This window comes from Mugil cephalus, chromosome 1 (genome assembly GCF_022458985.1).
Source record: "Mugil cephalus isolate CIBA_MC_2020 chromosome 1, CIBA_Mcephalus_1.1, whole genome shotgun sequence".
Taxonomy (NCBI): Eukaryota; Metazoa; Chordata; class Actinopteri; order Mugiliformes; family Mugilidae; genus Mugil; species Mugil cephalus.
Genome location: NC_061770.1, coordinates 25,696,829 through 25,722,100, shown reverse-complemented (window position 1 = coordinate 25,722,100; position 25,272 = coordinate 25,696,829). Strand labels below are relative to the sequence as shown.

The window sequence follows — 25,272 nt, the reverse complement described above, 5'->3', positions numbered from 1 at the left end:
CAGTAATTAACACTAACATTAACTTCATTCTTACCTTAAAGTCCACACAGTCTCACATTATTTCCACTTTCTTCTTCTGTGGTGCTGGTTGTTTGGTGGATTTACCCAGAATTCATCACATCAGGCCTCAGGTGGAGCAGAGTTAGTACAACAAATTGTGTGTTATTGTGGGTCCTCATAAGATTTGTTACATATAACTTGTTAATGAAAAAAATATCAAAACTTTTTATCACAGGCTTCGTTAAGTTAAAATTACATATTCATATATTGATTTTACACATTTTACAATCTTTCATGTTAATCCAAGAATAAAAATAAACTTTTTTGATAGATTCAACTAAAAGAATTCATCTTTTCCGCTTTAAAATCACATATTCTGTAGCACATAGACGCTAAAGTGAAGTGAGCATTGTTCAGCATTGTGACCCTTTCAGATAATTCAGTGTTAAATTTAAAAGACAGACCTGAGTGTAGTTTTTCTTGGTAGTTGGCAGAGAATCAGAAGAAGTTCCGTCTTTCCGTGTAATCCTAGACTAAATTTATGATGTTGAAATCAGGGCTCTTCGGGGACCAGGCCATCTGTTGTGGGACTCCTTGTTCTTTTTGTGCCTTGAAGACAGTATTTTATGACACTGGCTGCATGTTTAGGAGCTTTGTTCTGCTGCACGAGGAATTTCAAATGTTTGAACACAGTTTTGTGCGTGAATTTTGGTTTCAGGTGAGTGTTCGCACTGGATGGATGGATGGATGGATGGATGGATGGATGGATGGATGGATGGATGGATGGATGGATGGATGGATGGATGGATGGATGGATGGGTCAATACAACACTGGACTTTAATATGAGAGACTGTAAAGGTTTGGCTTTAAAAAACTTTATTTTACAGTTGTATTCTATCTTGATTTAAAAGTTCTGATATTGATTCATAAAATCAATGACTAGTTTTTAATTACACACCGTTTCCTGCTTCCTCTCGTTGGAAATCTGGCTGTGGGATCTTGAGTCAAGCTCCAGCTCTGAGAACAATGCGTCAGGTCTGAACGGTTTTAAAAAGTGTGACGACAGAGAAGAGCTGCACAAAAGCAAAGAGGCGTCATTTTCATAATATGTGGAAATGAATTAATATCGAATCAAACTTTTTTTTATCCCATTTTATTAGTGAAAAAACAATGGGTGCAAGACGGAACTACATTAACAAACATTAACCAGTCACTTCAACCTTTTAATAAATAAATCTCAGCCATAATTCAAACATTGGAGGTTTCTCAGATTTTCAAAATTATAGAGGCAGTTTTCTGGTTAATGTTGTTGACGAGGAGGATGAAGCCTGTGCTTCATAACTATCTTTCAGTCCTTCAGGTTCAACAACCCCAAATAACACAATTAAAGGGACAAGAGGAAACTCCCTGTTAAAGGCTTTAGAAAAAAAAACAAAAAATCAAAATGTTTGCAACATATGACGCTGTAAAAACTGGTGCCAACGTTCCTTGTTCTTTGAAACACTTCACACAGAGAGGAGATGCGTCTTTATGAATCTTTTGTAGTTTAATAGGAGAAAAACAATCCATGCACCACCTTGAATTGGATCAAAGTGTGACTGTAGCATTTATTGAGCTTCTGAGGATATTTTTCATGCAGGTTTTCAATTCTTCTATTTGTATTTTGAGTTTTTTTCCCTCATATAACTTTGATTAAAGGAATATTTAAATTCAGTAAAATATCATAAAAGTAACATACACCACCTTTAGCACCTGGTTACACTTTCTAAATCAGAATCAGATCTATTCAGGAACTCAGTCCCGGCCCTAAACACCAGAGGTCCATGTTTCTTTGTCTCTTCTTTAAGCTGCTTCTCAGTTGTGAGGGTTTGTTTGCTTTTATTGTTGGGAGGAGGTTGGGCGGGAACTGGATTCACAATTTTTTGATGGTAGCCAACCAGCATTAAAACCGAAGAAGAAGAAGATGCTACAGCAAGATGTCAGACCTAAATCACATAACTATCAGCCCCAACCTGATCATATAATTGTAACTGTCCCTTCTTTCTTCGTTCTTTTCCTAAAGCTGCATTAAGGACATAATCACTCAGTACCTTTACATGCATGTGGAAAAAAACTAATTACTGACCTAATCTGACTTTAACTGGACAATTTAAGTGCATGTAAACGCGTCATTTATCCGATTAAGGCGCCCAGATAATGCAATTTTCTCCAGCATGTATACACCTTAATTCCACTATAACTAGACAATGCGTGTGTGTGAATGCTACACAACCACTGGTGTATGAGCCCTGAACAAAAACATTCAAGAAAGCCAGTCGCAGAAGAAGAAGAAGGTAAACAGAGCCGGTAGAAGAACCGTCTGAGGGATACGAACATTTAACCTGCACCATAAGTAGCACAAACATCACGTACAAGATTAAAAAGCTGAACTATTTTCCATCTGGGTGTTTAAATGCTGGTCTGTTTATTATTATAAGACATAATAGGTTAAAGGGGCCGTATTAACCTGCTGACAAGACACATATCGCCACCTAGTGGGGAGGAGGAGGACATGTTCCCGTCAGTTATTCGATTTTCTGTGTTGCATGTAAACTGGGACAAGGACCATATTCAGAAAGGCAAATTTTGAGCATATCTCCATTAAACTGTGCGTGTAAACACACTGAGTGTTTTCCATAAAAGGATAAACCAGCTATAAGGTTCATCAAGTTGGAGGCGTCATTGAAAAGAGCTTTTTTTTCTTTTTTTTTCTCCTCACCCCATCATTTCATTTTGTCTCTGTGTGAGCTGTCAGCATGGACATCCATAGGGTTGTTATTAGACGAGGACGGCTTGACACTCAAGCTCTCGCTACTACACACACACAGAAAAAAAAAAAAACTGAGCAGATGACCACACGTGCAGTCGTCCACCACAGCGGCTAAATTTCCCACATACTTGCAAATAGACGCTGCACGTTGCATCTAACACCTGGGCCTGTTAACATGTTTCATCTCCGCGAAGACGTTTTATTAATCTGTCCAAACGTGTCCGCGCAAACGGCGCCAACACACGAGCTACGATAAAACAAGTACAAAAAAAACCCTGCGCAAGGCTGCGAGGGGAGATAAAAGGTGACGGCATCAGTGAGCCATCTCCACTTGGGTTAGTTGGTTACTATGGATACCATACATATATGCGCCAGCTCTTGACACACACACTCCTTTAGAGGCCGACCTTCTTCAGTCCCTCCTTCACTATCATAACATCACTCACACACACCCGGCCCCACTCTCAGCCTCCTCCCCACCAGCATAATGACATTTGCATACAGATGTCTCACTTGTGCTGATAATGCATGCGGCATTGTGTAGTGTGTGTGTAGTGTGTGTGTGTGTGTGTGTGAGAGAGTGTGCGTACGGGCCGGAGACTTTAAACAGCTGACATCTGAAGACAGGTCGGGGCTCGGAGCCAAAGAGGCATGTGTGACCTTTTGAAATAAAATTTAAAAAAAATTAAAAAAAATCCTCTGTGCATAAGACGACTTCTTTTACTTGGATAAAACAGCAGGAAAATGAACGCGGTCGGAGGAGGAGGAGGAAGTGAGTGAATGAAGGGGAAAAACTCCTTCTAGTTTGCTGGAACACATGTGCCTGGAAGAAAGAAGTAAAAAAAGAAAAAGAAAAAGAAGGGATTGAGTTGAACTCGTCGGGGCCTTGTTCCAAATCCACGGCCCTGCCCCCACCCTCCTTCTTTCTCTTCTTCTTCTTCTTCTTCTTCTTCTTCTTCTTCTTCGTGTACCATTTTCTTCTCTTGCCTCATGAAACAAGCCACCTACACTTTAGGACATCTGCTAAGCTGATTTTCTGGAGCTTAGCAGCACCACAGTGGTATCAAAGAGATTAGGTGAAACAACATCCAACTCTGGCTTTGTGCTGTGTTTCAATAATGCAGCGCCGTGCGACCGCGCGCATGTGTTTACGCCGCTCGCCTCCAGTGTGTGTGTGTGTGTGCGTGTGTGTGTGTGTGTGTGTGCGCGTGTGCGTGGGTGTGTGTATTATGCTCGGTGTTATGGTGCCATAAGTCACAGAGCTGGTGTAATACAGTTGGATCTGGATCTGGAGTGTGAGCACTTCTTTGGAAAGCATAACCCGAGAGGCTGTTTCAGAGAAACCTCTCAAAGTCTTTGTTTTCGAGCCAAGCCCATTATCACTGGAGGAAAAAAAAAAAAAAAAAAAAAAAATTATCATTTCCAAGAAAATAAACTGTCTTTTGCTGCAAATCAACTAAATGCTGGAGTTACTTTTTTTATATTCACTTGTTTTTTTGCCTTGTGAGACCTGCACCGTCACGTTCCGCACTCGCTTTTATTCTTCTTTCTTTGCACACACGGCACATGCGTTAATTTGTTTTTTCCTTCTGCCTTATATTTAGTAATGAAAGGGCGCTTTATGAGGCAAAGTGACTATATCTTACTGCATTATGCATGCATGGAGGCTAACACTTAGCAACTATCCACATACGTAATTAAGTGGTGAAATGTAATAATGTCATTTATCCCTCTGGGTTTCAGCTTTGAATAATTGCTGCAGAGTCAGCCTACTGTGCATTACATTTGTGTGTGTGTGTGTGTGTGTGACCATGCATGCTTTCTATTCCTTGTGCATATGTGTGTGTGTGTGTGTGTGTGTGTGTGTGTGTGTGTGTGTGCGTGAAGCAGAGAGATCAAGAGAGTGAGTTCTCATTTAGTTTTTTTTTTCCTCTTTCTCCAACAGCTTTCACTTTTTTGTGCTCACTAACTAGAGAAAAAAAAGGGGGAGGGGGGGGAGAAAAAGGGTGAGGGTGGTAAGGGGGAGGTGGGGGTGCGAGAGAGAAGAAAAGAGAGCAAGCCAAAGAGCGTCGGGTGCTGTGTCAGTCTGATATTTTCCATAGTGACAGCTGGGCCCAGAAGCTCAGACCCTTTTCTTCTGGCACACAAAGCCCATTAAGTATGCCACTCGCTCAATGGCCCCCGCAGCCTCCAAATTGCTCCAAGCTCCTCCCTAAAGTGTGGCAGCCTTTGTCATTGTAATCAGGCCTTGTTTGTGAAGTGCTGCCTGTATTTACCGCTGCTCGGGGTGCATATTTGCCCAGCCTGCTGCTGCTGCTGCTGCCGGGTGAGCACGGGGAGGGAAAGAGGGAAGAGAAGGAGAAGCCGAAAAATGACGGGGAAAGAGGAGATAAAACAGGAGACGGTTAGTAGAGAGGGAGGGTGAGAGGATGGACGGATGGATGGATGGAGGGAGGGGGGAGAAGGTGCAGCGGTGACTCTGCACAGAGGAAGGGAAGTGAAGAAGTCATCAGTCAAAGAATGTGACTCAGTGACTCTGGAGGGTGACGGAGGTCAGGGAGTCGGCCTCGGTCAGGGAGGGTGGATGTGTGAGGGGCCGGGGTTTCCAGTCTGGTAAAGGAGGAGGGAGGGATGGAGGGTGGGGGGGGGGCTTATTTACAGCTCCCTCAGATGCCAGATGCGCTGTAGCTCCAGGCTTTTTTTTGTTTTGTTTTTTTGGCAGCTCTTATGAAGAGATTCATGTTAAAACCCCAAAAAGAAGTGGAAGACTCGTGTGTGATGGAGGAGAGGTACAGTAGACGGACAGACAGACAGAGGAGCAGACGAAGCACAGAGATGTGATGCCTTTTGGCAGAGCTGACCCCATTCCATGTGTCACCCCTTCCCTCCCCTCCTCATTGGGAGACCCAAGCTGTGGATGGGGGAGGCAGGGGAGGGGTCTCCGGAGATGACGGTCATCCAAAGTGGCATCCAGACCAAACTTTGTCTGTCTCTTGGCCTTTCCCTTTCCCTCCGAGTGAGTGAGTGTGCTGCTTTCAAAGTTCCTTCAACTCCTTCACCCAAAAAAAAAGAAAGAAAGAAAGAAAGAGAAAGAGACTGTGGTCTGTGAGTAATGAAGAGCCAGAGGCCGTTTGTGTCTTCATCATCATGTTAAACGAGATTACGTTAAAACACATTCATTCAGTGTGTTTCCATGCACAGCTTAATGCTGCAGCTAATACGTGGAATCACTAAACATGTCCTCCTCCTCCTCCACACTAGGGGGCGATATGTGTCCTTTCAGCAGGTTAATACGGCCCCTTTATGGTTGATCTATTACGTCATAGAATAAACAGACCAGCATTTAAACATCTAAACTTTTAAACACCTTTTTTAATCTCGTACATAATGTTCATGCTACTCAAGGTGCAGATAAGATGGCGCTATCACTCAGGTTGTTCTTCTACCGACTCTTCTTCTACTGTTTTTGTTTTGTGTTCCGGGGTCATACACCAGTGCAGCGGTTGTGTATCATTCGCACACACTTTGTCCAGTTAAAGTCCAATTAAGGCGTATGCATGCCGGGGAAAATGGATTTCCAATCACATTATGTGGTTGTGTTAATCGGATAAGTAACGTGTTTACATGCACTAACGTTGTCCAGTTAAAGTCGGATTAAGGCAATAATTACTTTTTTTTCACGTGCGTGTAAACGTACAGTGTGAAACTGGTTTGTCCTGTTGTCACCGTTTATCACTATTTTCATATCAGTCCTTTGGGCTTTTATTGTGAGTGATGGACAAAAACAATCATTGTCTGGTCGTTTCAAAAATAACTTTATGTACATTGCTCCAAAGTTTTAGAATACTAACAATATTTCTTTATTTTTGTTTTGACATTTATGCAGTTTAATGTCTCATATTATATTTTATATAAAATCTATTCTAAACTTTGGACTCATCACAGTGACATGTGAACACACTTGTAATGTTCTTTCTTTCTAAAATGGAAATGATTATAATAGAGAGTTCTTCTCAGGAATGTGTGTCCCTTTGCTTTCACTCTTCTGTCCAGTTTCCATCTTGTTTTTATCCTGAGTTAGTTCTGGTAGAGCTTGGATTTAAGTTCTGGGTCATTATCTTTCTGTCGAATGAAGCTCTGATCAACTACACCAGAGGAAACTGATGCTGACCGGTAGTTTATTTATTTATTTATCATTTACAGGGACTAAAACAAGAGATGATGCTGGAGGAAACACAGAAAGGAAAAAGATTAGGAATAAATCGGTTAAGAAATAAGAAATAATAATAAAAAAAAACTTACTTGGAGTCATTTTCTTAGGGTCTTTTAAAACATTTGTTTCATTCAGTCACTTTATAAGTTTCTGTTGCATGTTTTGTTTAGCTGAGTTTGTTAGTGTCTGAAATGCTCAAACACATCAGGGACTAAAACAAGAAACTTCTAAAAGGAAAACACAGATGATTATCTAATAAAAAAAATAATCAACAACAACAACAAAAAAATATGTACTTACCACTTATTTTAGTTAGTGTTAGTGTTGGTTGTTATATTCTGACCCTAAATTCCAGTGAAAACAACAAAAAATACTTTAACTAATTAAAGACAGTGACATGCAGTCCTGTGTTGATGGGCTTTTTATTGTACGCGATGGTGGAAACAAAGCAATGAACCTTTCTGAGTCTGAGGAGACGCAGAAACATTTTCAGAAAAGTTCTCATTTTTTTCCACACAACAGGGACAAAAAACCTTTCAGGAAACTTCAAAAAAAAATCTCTGGTATGAAACAACAACACAAAAAGAATGAATCAGTAACAACCATTTTAATTAACCTCCTGAGACCCTGTGTCCTCATATGAGGACGTTAAGTTTTATTGGAGCTTCTTCAACTTCATTTAAACTTTTATCCTCAAAACTAGATACTAGTTCAGATAAAACCTCAATTTTACAGTTGAAACTATTAACTTTTGTAGTTTAATATGACTAATTATATCAATAGTAACGAGCTATAACTTTGCTAATTAGCAGGAGCTCGATTGAGGACGTTGGGACTTCATATTTGCAATTCTGCTTTTGCACAACAATGTTCAGAAAAAACACTGACTTCATTATAATACTGATATAATGTTTATATTAATAATAATATATAAAATAATCTCTGTGTCCACACATGTGGACACTTTTTCTTTTCTTTTTTTTCCAACAACTACTTCCTGTTCAAAACTTGTTAATTTATGATCATTAACTTTTCCGGTTTAATATGACAAATTATATCAATGATAACACGCTATGCTAAGCTAATTAGCAAGTACTCGATTGAGGACATTGGGATTCCATAACAAAATATAACAGTTTTATATTTTGTTATATATTAGTGACTTCATTATTTATTGAGTGAAATAATCCCAATGTCCACACATGAGGACATTTTTTCCCCCCAAAAAAAGCTACTTCCTGTTCAATGATGATGTTTAGTTTTTATATATTTCTTACTAATCCTAAATAAAGAGAAATTAAAAATGCAAAGCAAACAAGAGCTCAGGTCTCAGGAGGTTAAATTAAAAAATGCTTAAATTCATTTAAAGGAATTGATCCTGTTTTAATTCACTTCCTTTGTACCTGATAGTGAACGTTTCTTATAGTTTAATAAAGTGTGTTGATGTCTTCCTGTTTGTGTTTATGCCCCCGAACACAACAGGAACAAAATCAAGACACTGCAACTATCATCCAATAAACTAGTCACTAATAGAAGTGACTAGTTTTGGCCGTTGTTCTTCCAGTTAATCTAACATGTTCTGCAGAAAAGCTGCTGCTTTTAATCTCGGACGCCTGGTTCTGCTGTGACCTGAATCACTGACCTCCGTCAATAATTCTGCTGTTAGATGAAACCCTGCTGTGACACATCATTCTCTCTTCTGATTCAGCTGGATGACTGCAGTTATTTGCTCCCTCAGACCGTTACATCACGTTAGTGCAGGATCTTTATCTTTTTCCCTTCGACTCTTCTCCACAAACTTCTGCTCCTTCAGAAACGTTTTGCTTCTGCGTCTCTGCTCCACATATGAACACATTTCATTTGGTTTAAGTGAGAGGAATATTCCTGAAATGTGCTTTAAAGCATGTTCACAGTTCCTTTATTATTCACCGTGTTAGAAGAAGTTTAATAGTATCAAATATCAGACTTCCTTTTTTTGCATTTGGTTAAAAATGATTTAAGACTTTTTATTTCTTCTGCTCAGGAGACAGTGCAGGTTTATATGTTAGGTTTTATGTGCTTATATTGTTGTTTGTCTTAATTCTGTTTTCTCAGTGTTATTTTACATTTCTAATGTCATCACTTGTTTTTTTTTCTGCCTCTTTCTGCAGATTATATTTTTATCTTTTAGCCCTTTAGAAAAGGAAATAGAAGGAACATGTTTTAATGTTCAGATGTGAAGCCGCCCTTTAATAAACATGACACAGAGTTCAAAATAATAGAAAATTCAGAGTTCCCCTCCCTCCCTGCGTGCTGAGGGTGGGGGTGAGGGTGGGGGTGAGGAGGGGTGAGGGGGGGTGAGGCCCGTGGATGCGGCTAATGGAAGCTGACAGATATGGGTATGATCATGGCGCATGGATGTTAGAGAGAAAGAAGGAGCAAGGTTGGGGGTGTGAAAGTGAGTGAAGGGAGGAGGAGGGGGAGGTAAGGGGGAGGGAGGGGGAGGGAGGAAGGGGGGCGCACGGGGCAATAAAGTCATCGTGTTATGAACCCGATTGTTGTCATGAGACCGGGAGCACGACTCTGCTGTGGAGAAAAGTCCATCTGTGCGTGAACCCGGGATGTGAGAGAGGAACAAAAAGAATATATGCACAACTTTCACTTTCTGTTACTTAGAAACACGAATCTGCACATTTATTAAAGGGGGAAAACTTTTCCCTTCCAGTGGAGCGACGACCCTGTAGCCTCCTGACCAGCACATAGCAACAACAACAAAAAAATAAAATCATTATTAGTGGTGGAGATGATGAATAATGATGATGGAGCGTAGGAGTAAACATTTAAGAGGACGTCTGAATAATGATGGAGTGAAATATCCATTAATTACCTGACGGAGGTCGTTTATGTGTATGTGTGTGTGTGTGTCTGTTTGGTTAAACTTTATTGTCACCACTGTCTCCTGGACAGCTGGAGGCTATGTCAGAGTTCAGCTGCTTATTATACGGAGCAGAGAATGAAGGGTGTGTGTGTTTGCATATGTCTGTGAACATATATGTGTGTGTGTTTGTGTCCTATCTGAGTGTGGAGCAGAAGGATGGAGGTGGGGTGGGGGGGGTGTAATTGGCTAATGAGAGCGCCGTGCTCAGGAAGAATACAAGGGGCTGTCTGGCAGCGCCAGATAAAAAACTTGGAGCTTCCAGGGACGTGGGTTTTTAGGCCGGGCAGTTCTTCTTAACAGCGACACCGTCTTTGTTTCCCTGCAGCCTGAAGCCACTTTAATAAAGCCGCGGGTTCAACGTGGACGTGTGGTTCTTCTTCTTCTTCCTGACTGTTTTATGGCCGTGGAGCAGGGAGGGGCCGAGGAGACAGGGGGCGAGGACGCGGAGAAACACGTTTAACTTCTTAACATCATATTAACATTAGTTTAGTGTCTGATGAAGGTCAACGCGGTGGTCGACCATCAGGAAGATTAGAGACGGGGTCTACTTTACTTTACTTTACTTTACTTTACTTTACTTTACTTTACTTTACTTTTATCACAATGAATCAGCTCACTTTAGTTTTTAGTTTATATCACAGTACAGTTAGTTTGACACAGGTTATATAAAACATTATACTTTGCTTTACTTAACTGAAAATCACCATGCATAACGTTACCATTTTCTTTTTTGCAACTTTACTTTACTTTACTTTCATCGTAATGAACACACTTAGTTTAGTTTTTGGTTTTTAGTACATCACAGTACAGTTAGTTTGACGCAAGTTACATAAAACATTAAACTTTGCTTTGCTTTGCTTTATCTTTATCTTTTATCGTGGACCAGCCTACTTTACTTTACTTTACTTTACTTTACTTTACTTTACTTTACTTTACTTGCATCGTAATGAACAGAGTTAGTTTAGTTTTTCTCCATAGTTTTATTCAAATATAAACGTTGTTAGTTTGAAGCTCCAAGTTACATTAATACATTGTTGGTATTAATTTACTTGCTTTACTTTAATCACATCATGACATCACTACTACACTTGTTGAACTTTTTTTTAGTTTATATTACAGTACAGTTAGTTTGACGCAAGTTACATAAAATATTATACTTTGCTTTACTTTATCTTTTATCGTGGACCAGCCTACTTTACTTTACTTTACTTTACTTTACTTTACTTTACTTGCATAATAATGAACAGAGTTAGTTTAGTTTCAGTTTACATTACAATACAGTTAGTTTGATTCAAATTATATAAAACGTTATGGTTTATTTTACTTTACTTTTATCATAATGCATCAGCTCACTTTAGTTTTTAGTTTATATTACAGTACAATTAATTCAACTTAAGTTATAGAAAACATTATGGTTCAGTTTAGTTTAGTTTGAAGTAATTCCTTTAAACCACGGATAAGAGCGGTTTGAGTTATTGTGAGTGGAGCTGGTCATAGTTTAATATCACACACGTAGGCGACAAACATTTTTCCTTTGAAAGCTCTTTGATAATGTGCAACTCTCTCTTGGACGGACGATAACTAAAAAGCAGCCGTATCATTAAACGTGCATGAAATAAAACGAAAGCATAAATGAGGAGGAGAAAAAAAATGCAAAATGTGTTGAAGTTGCTTTACCCCCCATTACTTCTTGGAGAGGTGGGGACGGGGATAATGGGAGCAAGCAATGGGAGAGCTCATTATCTGGCAGACCATCTGCTATCGGGAGGGAGGAACTGTCTGTCGGTCCCAGACACAGACACTCTGAATGGGCCTCGGGTTCCAGGGAAAATGTTCTCCTCACCTAAATTAGCTGTACATCTGGTACATTTGGTCACACGTGATAAAGGAGAGCGGCGGTGGTGAAACCTGCAGTTATGTGGGAAAATGTTCTAACATAATACTCAGATATTCAGTTAAACTTTACTGTGACGTCTGTTCGCTCTTAGATGTGAGTCTTTGCAGTTTGAACTTTCTATATAAGTACACGACTGGACTGTTGGTAACATGTTTTGTGGACTTTTCCTAAAGCAGCTTGTTCGTGTTGGTTTAAATCAGCACACAGCTAAAAATAAATAAAATAAAAATAAAATAAAAAAGAAGCATTGAGGGGAGAGGGCAGGCAGAGTTTGTGGGCTTTAAATCAGATTGCTGGGGGAGCTTAGTGAGTGTGAGAAGTTGCAGGGCGCAGCAGATGCTCTTTGTTGCTCTTCGGGCCATTGTTGTTGAAAGCTGAACCCGGCGAGGCCTCGATTGGCTCCGGCTCCCGGCGGAGACATGACACCGCCGCTTCCCATTGGCTCCGGCCGCGTGTCAGTCAGCGGCGTTGGCCCCGCCCCCCGCGGCGCCTCGGTCCGGGGAGGAAGTTGAAGTAAAGTTTGAGCAACTTTGTTCGCCAGAAGTAAACTTGCCAGCAGCGATCGGCGGTCGCTGCGCTGCACAGAAGAAGAGACTCTGAGGAGGAGGAGGACCGCAAACATGAAGCTGTGTCGCGTTTTCTTAGGTTCGTATCCATCTCCTCTTTCAGTTTTGTTTGTCTTTTCAGGAGAAACTTTTTTGAAGATGAACTTTTTGTGTTTCGGCATCTGTTTAGAGTATTACGCGCCTGCTTCTCCTCATCCTGTCCTGGCTAGAATTCAACGCATAGACGCTTCCACAGAACTTTGAATTTGGTTTAATTATATCTGGATCTACGTTTCTGTCCAAACCGAGAGACTTTGAGAGGTATTAACTGTTGCTGTGCAGGATTAAAAGAGGCTTAAGTCTTTAAAACTTCCACGCAACTATCCGCAGGTTTAATTCTGAGCATTTTCTAAAATAAAAACTCGTGAACTTCTTCCCCTACGACCTAAACTAAACTTCGACCCCCGCGGTAAAATAAACCGGCGAGACAAAGGACAGTTGGTCCCCTAGGGGACCGTGTGGCCCCGGTACCGTGGGGACAATGCCAAGCTGAGGGCTTATTAAAAACTTTTTTTTTTTTTTTTTTGTTCTTGTTGTGTTAGTCTGTCGGCTTGTTCCATCTGTCGAGGGACTATAGGGGCCTCCCCCGGTCCCAACCTCAGCGCTCAGTCAGCTGCTGCCCCCATGTAATATTTATACCGGACTGCGCACAATGTAGCCACCACGCAGCCACTGCGGAGCTGCGGGCTTCCGCCATCTGCATCTGCAAAGACAGACTTTGGGACAACAGACGAAAAAAGTTTTCCCATCTGATGCACCGGCTGCTGGGGTCACTGAGGCTTATCCTTCCCAGCATTCACTGGGCTTTCTTCGGTTTACGTTTATTTACTTTAAGGAGCGACGGGTTTTACTTCACTTTTTACAATAATAATTGCTTAATATTAGTATATTTTATTTTAATTTTTTTTTAAAAACTCAAAGTGAAGTTTAGTTCAGATTATTTTAGTTACTTTACTCCTGTTTAATAGCACCCAGGCTTTTAATTAAATAAAGTTTAACTAAAAGAGGAAAAAGAAAACTACACTTTGAGTTTCAACCCTCAAAATAAAGTTTTAAGACATTTAGATAAAGTTTAGTTTAGTGATAATTCAGGCTCATAAAAGTTGTTTTTGTGTTGTTGTTGTTTTTTTTATAATATGATTTAAATCCTTTAAGTTAATATAATTAAAGACTTTGAAACGATACAGTTTTCAGATATTTAAATGATGGCATTTATAGTTTAATGTTTTTATTAAAGTTTTTAGTGTCAATGAAAGAGGAAGGAAGTGTCCCAGGGCAACTAAACTAAAACGGTGAACGCTGTCAGTCGTCCAGGTCCTGGTGTATCTCACCCTAAACAAAGCAAAAACAAGAGTAACTGGACTTTTTTTTAGGTGCCGTTAAATAAAGCCGACTTATAAACGCAGAGATAGTGTGTGACGCCATTAAACTTTATCCTGATGTTGCGGTTAATGAGGCAGATTGTGAGTGTGAACAGGGAGCAGACAAAGGCCTTTGTTACTCCCAACAATGAGCCTGAGGCCAGGAGCTGTCCCTGGTCCTGAACACACACACACTCAGTCACCAGGCAGCGTGGAGCTGTCCACGGTCCTGAAATCTCTCCACACGAGAACAAACACACCACGTATTTCACCTTTTTAAAAATCTGAACCCAGGAAAAACAAACCGTGTGCTCTTTAGCTCCGGTCTCTATTTGACTTTTAGGCCTCAACTTTCCACATGAGTCCACACCTCTTCTTTCTTTTTTTTTTTCTCGTACTTCGCCCTCTTTTGTTTATTTAATTGTCGATGCCGTTGTTGTTGTTGCCGCAGCAGCAGCAGCAGTGAATCCCTCCTCTGTCTCCTTCTCTCCCTTTCTCCGCACCCACCAGTCTGAAATCATACTGATGGCGTGCGCGGCCGGTGATTGATTTCAGCTCCAATGCATAACAATGGGATTGCACAAAAAGAGCCTGCTGCAAAGAGATAAGAATTTAATAGAATTTCTGAAAGCTGAAGGTTGGGCTTTTTGAATATTCCCTGTGTACGCGGCGTGGAGACGGCAGATAAAGGATGGCATTTGTGGGGACTATTCTCAAATGGCTTGTAATGAATGGTTGTCATTTCCACTAATGGTTTCAAAACAGGAAAGCAAAGCCACGTTGTGAGCAACATTTGGAAGTGACTCCAAGTTGCACGACTGAGACTGTGTGTTTGTTGCTCGGAGCCGTGAAAACTATCAGCAAATCTGGAGCTGACGGAGACTCTTGATGCTTCTCTTAAAACTCCTGCTTCCACTGACAGGCCAGATTCAACCTGGTATCTGCCCCCCTCCCTCCATTAACCCTCCATCGAGCAGAAATGATTTTAGGCTAGCTTCCTCGGAGACGTTTGTCGTTAAACCCTCCATACGGAGGAATTATCAGATGCTGTCAGCGCAGCGTGCATATACAAACTCTGCATACAGCAGCTACTACATCAATTCCCAGTCGTGGAAGAAGGAGAAGGAGAGGAAAAAACAAAAAAACTCCCTTGAATGAATTATTGGACGGTACCACTTTCCAGGATGTGTCGGGGGGGGGGGGGGGGGGGGTGAAGGAGACGTGGTGATGAAGGATTATGGGAGCTGTAACCTCCATAATGCGTTTTTTTGGAACATCAAGAACTTGTCAGCAGGAGGAAAATGTATAAAATATGAGCTTGTTCCCGTGCGTAATTTAGTTTTTGGGCCATGGAAACGCTTTAGATTGTTTGTGGCGTTGGAAATGTTTGGAGATGGGGGGGGCTCTTATTTTCATATTTGGGTTATTTTGTGCGTGAAGAGACGCCGCTGCTGAAATCTGGTTTGAAGTTGTCAGTTTTGTTCGCTCGTGTGATGTATGTGTTTGAAGAGAGAGAAAGAGAGAGGAGAGAAAAGAGAGGAGGGGAGGGGGGTGTGTACACATATGCCCATTGAGTTAGGGTGTTGTAAAGGGGTGGGGGGATGAGTGTGTGTGTGTGTGTGTGTGTTGGGGGGGGGGGGGGGGGGGGGGGGGGACCTCAAGCCCTGCCCATCTGATGCTGGAGGTTTTACTACAGCTTCCGTGATGTCATGGCAAAGGGCGGAGGGAGGAGCCGTGTGCGCGCGGGGGGAGTGGAGCTGGAGAGGGGATGGGATGGAGGTGGTGGCGGCGGTGGGGAGGGGTGGTACAATGGCTCATGAGGGAAAGGTAAGTCAATATTACGTTTTTTTCTCCTCCTCGCTGACAAAGGCAAATGAAGCCATGTTTTTTTTTTTTTTTTTTTTTTTTTTTTTTTTTTGCTTACAAACAAGTAAGATCTTGACGCCTGGATACGTGCGCCGATGCCGCTGCGCAGAGAGAGGCCGGTGTTAACCTTCGCTCGCTGCTTCTTATTTATCACATCTGGACGTTTGTAACGGGATAGATGATCGCTTTTTGAAACCTTTACTCGGGATATCTTTTCATTTTTTTTGAAAAACTACTTGACAGCGACCCGCAACTCTCGGCGGAAGGCAGGAAGGACGGAGCCTGGAAGGAAATATTTGTTTGACACAGGTAAATAATCCGCTTGGTTTTTGATTTAGATCTGTTTGATCAATCTGGAATCATCCGTCGCTTTTTCTTTTTTCTTTCCGTAACTTTGATCCACCTCCGCGTCCTTGTCGTATTTTAAATCAATAACTGCTGAGTGATTTTGAGCCGATTACTGTTGTTTTCACATTATTATGTTTCCTAAATCCTCTACTATTCCGGATTAAAACGTACAAACGCGAACTTTCCACACTTTGACCTGATTATTATTAGTTTTTTTTTTTTTTTTTTTTTTTTTTTAATGATAAGTCGAGATTTGTTGACTCGATTTCTTCCCAGAAATGTCAGAGTGTGTGTTCCTGCTCGGAGCAGAGCGATGGACGTGGATGCTGTTGACACTAGTGCCGCGTGATAACTGAGAATAAACCAACTATGGCGCTTTCTCGCGGAACCTCGGTCTTTTTTGCGAGTTTTCTCCCACTTCCCTGCCGCTCCGCTTGTGTCGGATAGTTCATCACCAGTGTGTTCGGGGGGGGGGAGGAGGCGGGAGGGGAGGGAGGGAGGTGTGTGTGTGTGGGGGGGTTCGAGGCGGACGCTCTCGGTGTAGAAAATGTGACTTGTGCTGCGTGTCTTTTCAGAGAACTGAGTCATATCCGAGGAGTGTTCGCTCCGCTCCCGTCCTCTAGTTTCACCTTCTGTATCTCCAGGAATAAATTAGCCCGTTTACTGTACGACCCGCTGCACCACGGCCACTACAGCGCTACCGCTGCTGCTGCCGCTGCTGCTGCAGCTGCTGCATGCTCCACACATCACACACTGCTTCTAGGAAAAGTGCTGCTATATGTGCAGGATTGTGTTGTTAGGATGTGACAGTGGGCGTCGAGCAGGACTCCGGTGTTTGTGTGTTTATGCGCGGACGGACGGATGGATGGATGGATGGATGGATGGATGGATGGATGGATGGAGTAAGTGTGTTTGAGGGAGAGAGGCAGAGGCAGGGAGGGAGGCAGGGAGGGAGGGGCTGGCCATTTGATCCTCTGCAGCAAAAAACAGAGATGCTCTCTTCAAATGTCAGCCGCCTTTAGTAGTGCGCAGATAAAAAGTCATCAGAGACGCGCTGGAAATAAGCACCAGGCTCCGGCTGCACATTTCTTTTTTTTTTTTTTGAAGTGTTCATCTGGTCGGATTCACCCCGAGAGTGTGGCGCGTTGCAGAATATTAGCTGTGTGTGTGTTATTTTTTTTTCTTACCCTTTACTACCCCAACCCCTCCTCCCCTTCCTCCTCCTCCTCCTCCTCCTCCTCTCCCCACCTTCTTGCTTTGCTTAGATGGCCACGTAATGTGCTCTGTGTGCGCCTCGCTTTGGTTTGTCAAAGCACCTGCGTCCTAAGATGGAGGAAAGAGATGAGGGATGATGATACGCGGAGTGTTATGTCACCCGCTCTCACAAGTTGCTCCCTCCGCTTCCTCCCGCACCGAGTTAGGGCTCATCTAGAGAGGGGGGAACTTCAGCAGCAGCAGCGGAGGAGGAGGAGGAGATGTTAGGAAATCTATCAGGGGTGGAAGCAGGTAAAAAAAATAAAATAATAATAATAATTAAAAAAAAATCCTGTAAACTTAGTTTTTATTTGCGCTGAAAATTAGAAACTGTGTCAAATAACATAAATCTTCTTAGTGTCAGTTTGAGTTCATGAATAAATGCTGGTAAATACTCGGTTTGTGTTAATTGTTGAGTGCATCGTGATGTTTCTCCATCTGATTCTAAATGCTGCATTTCAGGAGTTTCTTTCTTTCTTTTTCTTTCTTTTTTTTTATAGAATCTAATCCGAGTTATTAAAAGCTCATTTAAAATCAGAAAACAGAAGGAGCCTTTACCCGGATTGCGAGTGTTTATTTGGGCTGAATGTGGTATAAATAGTGAGCTGAGGATTTGAAATGCATCACTGGCACCAACGATCAAACACCTATTGTTTTTTTCTTCTGTTTACTTTTCCAGTGAAATGTAGCCTAGTTCCAGGGGATTACAGAATTAGGTTATTGGTGCCTTATGCTGCCAGCGAGCGGAGGCCATAGCGGCGGAGCATGAGTGGAGCACACTCTGATTTCCTTTTTTTTTTTTTTTGAAGTTTCTCCTTTGTGGTTTTTTATTTTATTTTTATAGCCGCTATGATAGGAGGAAACCTCTCTATTTCCGAGGGGCTGAATGGCCGATGGTTAGGACAGCAGGTGCCGGAGGAGGGAGCATAATAAACACATTGGAGTAGCAGCTGGGGCCAAATTGCACCCTTGTCATTCAAAGCCAATCAGAAAATCTAAGCAATACAAGCAAAAGGTCAGGGTCGGTCGGGCTTTCAATGCGAGAGGAGGCATCTAAAACCCACGGCCGGGGAAAGAATGAATTTCATGCTCTGTGCTGAAAGGGAAATAAATAAATAAATAAATAAATAAAAATATTGAATTGAAAAGTGGGTCCTTAGATTCTGGTCCAGACGCGTTCGGAGCCTCGGGTTTTTTTTAGGTGCACATGCAGATTCCCAAACGGTTAAACGTGGCTGTTTCTCACATGCTGGGGTCAGGGTGGCCCTCGGGGGAGCTCCTCCAAAAAAGCTGGTTACTATGGCGCCGCCTCCCTCCCCCGTTTCCACACCCCCTTCCTCACCCTCATATCTGATAAGAGCACAACATCTGCCCCCGTCTCCCTGCTTTGTCCCGGCGCCTCTTTCACTTAGTTTAGTTTGACCTTCAGACGTGAATGGCTTATCTATACGTCACAAATTCAGTTTTCACATCTGGCAGATAATCTGGTCACTTCTTTTTTAATTTATTTCTTTATTTTTTATTTTTTTCGCTTGGACACAAAGAAGCCAGCGAGGAAAACGAGAGCGTCCCACCTCTCTGTAACTTTTTGATCTCCCCGTCTCTTCTGGCCGGGCTCCCTGTAATCACGCTAAGTTGTCTCTAAATCCTGCTTAACAGGACCAGGGGTGTACAGCTGGCCCCGGCCCTGTATGTACACTAATACTGTTACAGACAGTTCGCCCTGGTATTTAATCTAACTATGGATTTAGGTCCTCTCTGCTCTGCTCCATTGTCCCAGTACAGTAAGCTCCACTCCAGCCCCATAATGATATTACTTCACCCTAAACTTTGCTTCCTGGCAAAAGGCTTTTTACTCTGCATTAGTGTCCAGTGTCCTGAATGTATTGATTTTATAACTTATTTACTCTATTTCTAAGAAACTAAAAATGCAGGAAACATTTCTCCTTCTTCTCCAGAAAAAAAAAAAGTTATGGTGCATTGATGCCCCCCTCCCTTCCCGATTTAGCAAACGTCCCCAGCGAACGGATAATTGTCCCGTACGCCTCCATTTTTACTACAAAATAAGGAAGTGTGGGTCTTTTAGGTGGGAACGATCAAAGCCGGAGGGAGCGAGAGGATCCTCAGAAGATGAGCTTTTCAAATTAGTTTTCTCATCTGCAGAGGATCCAGATGATATTTTTTCTCTTCTTTAAAGAGAGAGAGAGAAAAAAAAAACATGAAAGGACAGAATAAAAGTAAAAGGAGGGTCAGTCCCGCCACCCTTTCCCCTAATTAATGAATCCCCCGACTGTTGTGTAACGAGCCCCACGGATCACACACTTTAAAAGTGTCCACATGCGTCTTCTTTGTCTGCGGCTCCGGACTCAGCGACGCTGACACACGGCCGGAGGCTGAGCGTCCTAATAGAGTGCTGTTACATGTTTGGCATTTGGGAAGGGCTCTCAGCTTCTTGCCCCCCTCCCTCCCTCCCTCCTTCCTCCTGAAAGGTACAATGCAGAGATGGATGCTCACTTCACTTGACTTTAAAAGACGGGAGAGGAAGAAAAAAAAAACAGAAATGTGAAGAGTTTGCACGCTTGTGTGTGCTGTTGTGCAGAGACAGAGATAGAGATGCAGGCCAACAGTATTGCTGCTGTAATCACTTTTTCACTGAGGGGGGGTTGGGTCAGGGTAGGGGTGGGGTGTGGAGGGGGAGGGGGGGGGGGGGGTGATGAAAGTTGATAAACAAGCGTTTTGTTAAGAGCTGGCTGAGCTGTGGTGGGGTTTGCATGTATGTGAGGGGTAGAGGGCGGAGGGCGGAGGGCCGCTCTCCTCCAGGACCTCTCACATGCACATGGAGCCTTTTGTTGTCTCGCTTCCACTGCTTTTAGTGCACATTTCGCACACTTTTTGGTTTTGCATGACAATCGGGTGCAGAGGAGACGGAGAAGAAACGAGAAGGTAACGACGTTAAAAGGCAGGAAGTGAGTCTGCGAAGTGAGCCGAGCTCGTCTCACATTCCCCACGTCCTCGTTCACGTACGTCGCACGTACACAATCGGATAAATATCCGGCCTTGAGATTCCACCGTAAATGTGAATTATTCTTACGGTTGCTTCAGTTTTCAATAGAGCGACGGAGGGATGGAGTCTCATTTCGCTCTGAGATGTTCTCGGTTTGCAGACGGACAAACAGACGGTAGCTCCCATGAAAGGTCCCGGAGTCACCGCCAACTCAAGGGCACTTCCTCTTTCACGGCGTTCTGCAAAGACACGGCGTCCATAGAAAAAGGGGAAAACCAAAGAGATGCATGTGTGTGTGTGTGTGTGTGTGTGTGTGTGTGTGTGTGTGTGTGTGTATTGGAAAAGAATCGGATGTCACATACCAGCTCAGCAGAGCTTGAAAACAGAGAGAGAAGCAGCGACAGGCAGAGCAGCATCAGCTTGTTTCGGAGCCTGAACGGAGCTGAAGTGTCTTAAAGCTGCACTGGTTGAAAAGTTCAGCCTCGAGCGCTCATTCAAAAAAAAAATAAATAAATAAATACGTTGCACTCTCACTGAACTTGACTCTTGTTTGCGAGGTTTAAACACCTGCACCCGCCGATGTCACCCGGGCGGCGACAAGGATTTGTAGATTTATTCCGTTTCCGTCATCAGAAAGATGAAGCAAAGAGCTATTACCTTGATGAAAAAAACACAGGGGGAAGAGGGAAGGGGGGGGGGTTGATTTATGTATGATTCATTATTTACTGACCATTCTTCACCCCCACCCCTCTAGCTTGCATCCCACCCCCCCCCCCCGAACCTCTTACACATGCACCCTGAAAAGCTCAATAAAAATGCGCAAATGTGATTGATTTTAATAGCGGACTGACAGGGACCCCAGCTGGGGCACTTAACCGTGCCCAGAGAGAGAGAGGGAAAGAGGGAGGGAAGCACTCTTCTTTTTAGCTAATAAAGGAGTGTCTGCAGCATGCTCGAGTGCCCCAACCTTCACTCTCAGAGTTACACCCCCCAAACTCCCCCCCAAACTCCCCCCGTGCTTCCTTTATCCAAACCCCGGCCCCGTCCACTGCTGCTGATGCTGATGCTGATGCTGATGATTTTGGATGACATCTCCCTCTTTTTCTTTCTTTCTTCCCTTTAACCCAACCCTTCCTTTCCCTCACCCCTCCCTCCCTCCGTCCCTCCCTCCCTTGTGCCCCCCCCCCCCTCTTTCTGCCACTAGAAAATGAGTTCCGGGGCGAGCTGGTGAACCAGCGGTGGACACGAGGCGAGAGGACCAGCAACCGCTGTCAGGCCTCCCAGAGACTGCAGAGCCGTCGACCAATCATGGTGAGTGACAAGCCCCCCACTCCCCCCTCCTCTCACCCCCCCACCCCTCTCACCCCTTCCTCCACATGCACACCCCCCCCCCCCCCCCCCCTCCTCCCCGTCCAACCTGATTCTGCTTCCTGGGCATTTCCCCAATCCCCTAACTCAGCGGGGAAAGTCAAAAAGGGCGGCGGCAGGGGAACGAGAGGATGCAGAGCGGAGGAGGAGGAGGAGGAGGAGGAGGAGGAGGAGGGAGGGAAGCAGGGTGTGTGTGTGTGTGTGTTGTAGAGAGCGAGGGGGGGGGGGGGGGGGCTGATGGCCAAGCTGGACAGAAAAAACATGAATCAAACAGCACATCAAATCGGCCCCGTCCTCAGCCTCAGCTCCGCTCAGCTTAGCTCAGTTTAGTTAAGCTCAGCACGGAACAGCTCAGCGTTTTCCCGCTGCTGCTGCTCAGCTCTCGCTTCACACTTCACACTATATATATTTATTTATATATCTCCCTTTTTTTCTATGGAAACACAATATGAAAAAATAAACTCTAAAGGACGCCCTTGAGCTGCTCTTACTTTTTTTGTCCGTGTTCTTATCAGCGGAGTAAAACGATACTCGCGCTCTAAAAAGAAACTTCTCACATTCGAGGACGTCTCAGTTATTTTTATTTTCTTTGGATCCGTCTTACGTTGCGACTGCAAGTGACACTCGCACAAAGAGATGGACGGGGGGTGGAGGAGGAGGAGGAGGAGGAGGAGGAGGAGGTATCCTCCCCTGGGCCCAGTAAAAGTAGTTCTGACCCCCTCCTCTCTCCTCGGCTCGGGTTCATCAGAAGAGATGACTTTTATTGATTTGGTTTGATTTCTGCTGCTGGAGGGGAGACAGAGGAGCTGCTTTCTAACACTACATCATGTGGATAAACTCGGCTTATTATCCTTTTAGATCTGAGGACGGAGGAAAAAAAAAAAAAACTGAAACAGATGAAATGATGTTTAGCTGCAAACCTTGAAATCACATCTGGATGATTTATAAAAGTAAATGTCAGGACGCAGACGTCTGAGCCGTGACACGATCACACATGCTCCTCCTCCTCCTCCTCCTCCTCCTCCTCCTCCTCCTCTCTATTGGCTCTGCCTCATGTGAATTATTAAAGTGAAACTGTTGAGGGTTGATCCAACATGGAGGCCGCTCCGTCTACTTGTTGAGGAGTGAACGAGCTGAGCCTCTCTCTGATAATTGGCGGCTGCAGGTCATTTTTTTTTTTTTTTTTTTCCTTCCACGTCCTTGTTTCCCTGCGACTCCTCCTCCCGCCCCACCTTGACCCCTCCCTGCTTCCCCTCCCCTGCTTCCCTTGTAAACCTGAAAATGAATAAAAGAGTCGTTTATGTGCACCGGGGGGACGGAGGGTGACCTTCTCTCTGAAGTCATTGCCCCCAGCCAGCCATTTACATAGAGCTGTCAGAATGCAGAGCAGAGCCGAGGCCCTCGCGCTCCGACCGCTGCACACAAAGAAGGACGTAATTGATAATGTACAACACAGCCTGTAGGGATGAGCCGCGTCCTCCTCCTCCTCCTCCTCCTCCTCCTCCTCTGCTGCTCCACGCCACATTTCACACCAGTTAAAACCCAAACACGTACAGTAATCTGTGCACGCTCGCGTGTTGCGCCGGCCCACCTACATGCGCCGCTCAAGGAGGCTAATTAAAAGACAGGAAGGTAAAGGACAAGTTGTGAACATACATTTAAAAAAGAACGAAAGGAAAAGAAGAAGAAGAAGAAGGAGAAGAGGCTCCTTTGAAAGAGATTATGAGAATGAGGTGAATGCTGAACCCCGGCCGCATCTGGACTCATTTGCGGTGACTTTGTGTTCATACAAATTTAATGAGCTGGAATTGAGAGAAAAGGACGGGAAAAGGAGGAAAGCTCAGATGCGCTTACCTATTTAAATGTGCGTAACTATGGTTACGCAAACATGAAAGAAGCAAGGAGCCCTTTTTCAGTCCAGGTTTTGATTCCTCCGACGACCGTCAGCGTGAGCAGCAGGAGGAGGAGGAGGAGGAGGAGGAGGAGGTGCAGGAGGAGCCAGTGTGTGATCTTTTCATGAAGGACGAGTGCTTTGGTTCAGTCTCACTCACACATTCATTCGTTCATTCATTCACACTCCTCCTCCCCCTCTCTCCCTCTCCACTTACATTCAGTCATTCAAAATAACCAATAACATTTTTTTTTTTATTCCACCTCCCTTAGCATCCAGCTAATCGAGTCCAATTCATGATTGTTTGTGTCTTTCCAAACACAACGATGTAGCTGCGTCTTTTTTTTTTTTTGCCTCCAGACTCTCGTCTCGTTTTCTGAGAGGAAATTAGCTGCAGATTCTTTTTTTTTCTTTTTTTTTAAAGCTATTTTCATGATTGATTAGTTGTTTTATTAAACCGGGTTCGGATAAAACACTTCAAAGCAGTTTACATGTGGAGCTTTTTAATTCCAGTCGTGGTTTATTGTGGTTGTATTTTTCCAACTTAGACGATGTTCAGCTCAAATTAATATTATTATGCTGTTATATTAGACTAGTTTCCCAGAAAATAAGTGCTTTTGTTGCTCGGAAGTTAACAAACAGTGACTGAAAATATATTTTCGAGCTGAGAGTCATAATAAAATGCTCCATAGTTCAGGTGCAGCAGGACTTATTTCTTCCTCATCCAAACTTTTAAAGCATTTGTTGGATGATCTGATTCATTTGTGTAAAAGAACTAGAGAAGTTCAGGCGCCTCATCTTTGCTTTTCTTTCACATGTTCTTTGAAACTCGTGCAGACACTCGAGAGTCGGACTTTGAGCTGAAGGCCAGAACATCACTGCACGAGGGGGAGGGTGGGGGTGAGGGAGGGGTGAGGGAGGGGTCCGCGCCTGCACCTGTACCTCCGGCCAAACACTAAATGCTAATGAATGAAGCGCAGCCTCTTTCTCGCAACAACAGCGTGTTTCATCCGTCTCTCATCCCTCTTTCCCTCCTTCTTTTCATAAGTAGTCTATTAGCAGGAAAGGGGCATTGCCAAATAGAGAGGAGGGGGAGGAGGAGGGGGGAGGGGGGAGGATGAGGATGAGGGGGGGGGGGGAGAGAAGAAGGGTGTTTGAATCCCACTGTGGCGCTGCCAACTTAACTATAGAAAAGCAACAAAGCAGCTAAGTGTCTGGGCATGGACAGGGGAGTGCGGGCAACTGGAGGGATAAAAAGAGGGTGGATGGGGTGTGTACAGGGGGGGTGGGGGGGTCGGGGGGGAGAAAGAGGGGGAGACCTGCAATATATATATATATATATATATATATATATATATATATATATATAAATATATATATAAAAAAGGCCTAAGTCCAGTAATCAAAGCTAATGGCTCCATTGTGTCTAAAAAGCATCTGATAGCTTTAGAGTGCACTGAGAGCGAGGGGGGGGGCTGAGGAGGTGTGGCTGAGGGTCAGTGTGTGTGTCTGTTTGTGTGTTTGTGTGTGTGTGTTGCTTCCAGGGTTAACACCTGCTCCTTTGTGGCTTAAAAGCGGAGGCAGGACACACACACACACACACACACACAAACACACATGCGTCTCCTCCTGGTAAAAGGGTTATTACTGTGGCTTTTTAGCAGCCTGTGTGTTTTTGCTTTATTATTGTGTTCAGCATAGTTATGATTGTCAGGCCTCCCTCTTTCTTTTTTTTTTT

The 25,272-nt window shown here is 43.6% G+C and overlaps 1 protein-coding gene across 14 annotated transcripts in view; it reads left to right on the top strand.

The window, feature by feature from the left end:
* myt1b (myelin transcription factor 1b) overlaps positions 1 to 25,272 on the top strand; it is a 118,684-nt gene that overhangs the window by 64,407 nt on the left and 29,005 nt on the right. For 10 of the 14 annotated variants that reach the window (XM_047593157.1, XM_047593171.1, XM_047593207.1 and 7 more), the window contains exon 3: positions 21,480 to 21,586. In XM_047593157.1, coding sequence (XP_047449113.1) covers positions 21,480 to 21,586 — 107 coding nt within the window. Of the gene's footprint in view, positions 1 to 12,379; positions 12,483 to 15,721; positions 15,979 to 17,318; positions 17,524 to 21,479; positions 21,587 to 25,272 lie in introns of those variants that run through there. The other 4 variants (XM_047593231.1, XM_047593192.1, XM_047593215.1 and 1 more) reach the window with 3 other exon arrangements.